Here is a 2,175-nt window from a genome sequence, read left to right as displayed (position 1 = left end):
ATGGCAGATCTGCCGTGTGGTAGTACAATCCTCAGCTCCAACTTCGGCCGACAGATACTACACAACCTGGCGCTACAGCAGCAGACAGGGAAGCACTGTGACATCATCGTGGTAGCAGAAGGGAGGAAATACCCTGCACACAGGTAATACTCGGGGCTCTCCTGGGGGGATCCTGCTCAAGTTTATATTATCCTTCAGTCAGTGGGGTTGACCTGGATGATACCACCTGAGCCTAGTCAAAACACTGATTGAAGAATCAGCCTAGTCAGACTTGCCAGTGGTGTCCTACTATGGTATCACGATTGTAGCGATAAGAAGTGAAATTTGGGGTCCTGGATTTGACATATAGAAGATAGAGGTTTTAAATCATACAATGTTTTAATGCTTAATTTTTGAATGTACAGTATTCCACTTCAATGGTTTACATAAGTGAGAGTTGTTGCTATCGATATGAATTGTTCTGGTGTCTTACTAATAAGGTATCATGATTGTAGCCATAACATTAGTTAAATTGGGGGTCTGGATTTTGACATATAGAAGATAGAGGTTTTAAATCATAGACTGAATGTTTTAATGCTCAATATTTGAATGTACAGTATTCCACCTGAATGGTTTACATAAGTGAGAGTTGTTGCAATCGATATGAATTGTTCTAGAGAACCATTTGTTGACAACAAATGCTGCTAATGCTATGTGGATCATTGCTATAAGTATAAAGGATATAGAATCGTGTCTATCTGCGCATATTTAACAGCTCATTATGTGACAATCAGGTGAAATAATAATTTACAACAAGTCATGTGAATGAAATGTCAGCTGGGTGCCAATGTAGGCCAGTGATCTGTCCATCCTTGCGCACATTTTAATACTGGGAAAACCGGTCATAGCTGGAACCAAGCAATTACCCTGCAAATCACAGAAATGTGACTTTACTTGCCTCAAGGTAGAGATCTGACAGTATTATTATCTCATAATATGTATGGGGACAATTATGTCTCTAACCGACACCTTGATATCAAACAGTCTTCTTTTTGGATTATATATCCGCCGTGCTACAGTAACTATAAAATTTCATCTGGCAAAAAGTCTAGGATCTAACTTGACTTGATTTTGATGTAATAACTTGTTTAACACATTTTGTTTCAAGAGTTAGTTGTTGTCAAATGTTGTTGTGTAGGTAATCATCCTTCAAGTAGACAAATTAAGGTCAAAACCACACTCTAGCTGTCTGTACCCTAATGCTATAGCCTGAAAACCGGCATTTCTAAAAAAAATTAATCTAATAAGAGATAGATCCTACAACAAAGCAAAATGGGTGGAGTCTTTAGTTGCACAATGCTAAACTTTCTTTCAACCCAAAGGTATCAATTGGCTCCTGAAGAAGGCCACAGTGGTCATTGAAACTTTGATCCGTGTACACCTTTTTGTTGGAAAAAAAGTTTAGCATTTGTGGGTACCAATCCCGGGAGCCAGGATCTACTTTTAATACTTGCATCTCTAATTTTTCACTACCAACAACACAGATGAGCTTCCATGATAATTTGGGTGTAGTCTTAAATGAATTCAGTCTTGCATGTTGAAATGTTTTCCCCTAGGTGTGTACTTTTGTTGGTTTGATGTTAAGATTTACGGGGGGCTGTCTTCTCTCTGTTTTTCTTTGTTTTGTTTTGTATTTGTGCAAATAAATAGACAAAAAAAGAAGAAGCAAAATGGGTGTAGTCTTAAATCAATTGAGTATTGCATGTTGAAATGTTTTTCTCCAAGTATGTGTTTCGACGTTAAGACTTCATTGGAGGTTGTCTTCTGTCTGTTTTTCCTTGTATTTGACTGTGCAGATAAATAAACAAAACAAACAAGAAGCAAAATGGGTACAGTCTTAAGTGAATTGAGTCCTGCATGTTGAAATGTTTCCCCAGGTGTATATGCTTTTATGGCTTTATCTTTGTTTTGTATTTGTGCATTAATCACTGAAGTAAATAAAGAAAGAAAGTTAGAAAGAAAGAAAGAAAGCAGTAAAATGGGTGTAGTCTTAAACTATGTGTTGAAATGTTTTGACCAGGTGTGTTATTTTGTTAGTTTTGATGTTAAGACTTTACTGGAGGCTGTCTTCTGTCGGTTTTTCTTTGTTTTATCTGTATTTGTGCAAATGAATAAAGAAAGAAATAAGCAAAATGG

At 36.9% G+C, this 2,175-nt stretch overlaps 1 protein-coding gene across 1 annotated transcript in view; it reads left to right on the top strand.

Moving 5' to 3' along the window:
- LOC118421923 (putative GPI-anchored protein pfl2) overlaps positions 1-2,175 on the top strand; it is a 10,001-nt gene continuing 7,826 nt past the window's right edge. The window contains exon 1 of the mRNA XM_035829426.1: positions 1-143. Coding sequence (XP_035685319.1) covers positions 1-143 — 143 coding nt within the window. The remainder of the gene's footprint in view (positions 144-2,175) is intronic.

The sequence above is a fragment of the Branchiostoma floridae genome, chromosome 8 (assembly GCF_000003815.2).
Source record: "Branchiostoma floridae strain S238N-H82 chromosome 8, Bfl_VNyyK, whole genome shotgun sequence".
NCBI lineage: Eukaryota > Metazoa > Chordata > Leptocardii > Amphioxiformes > Branchiostomatidae > Branchiostoma > Branchiostoma floridae.
This window is presented reverse-complemented; position numbering and strand designations above follow the sequence as displayed.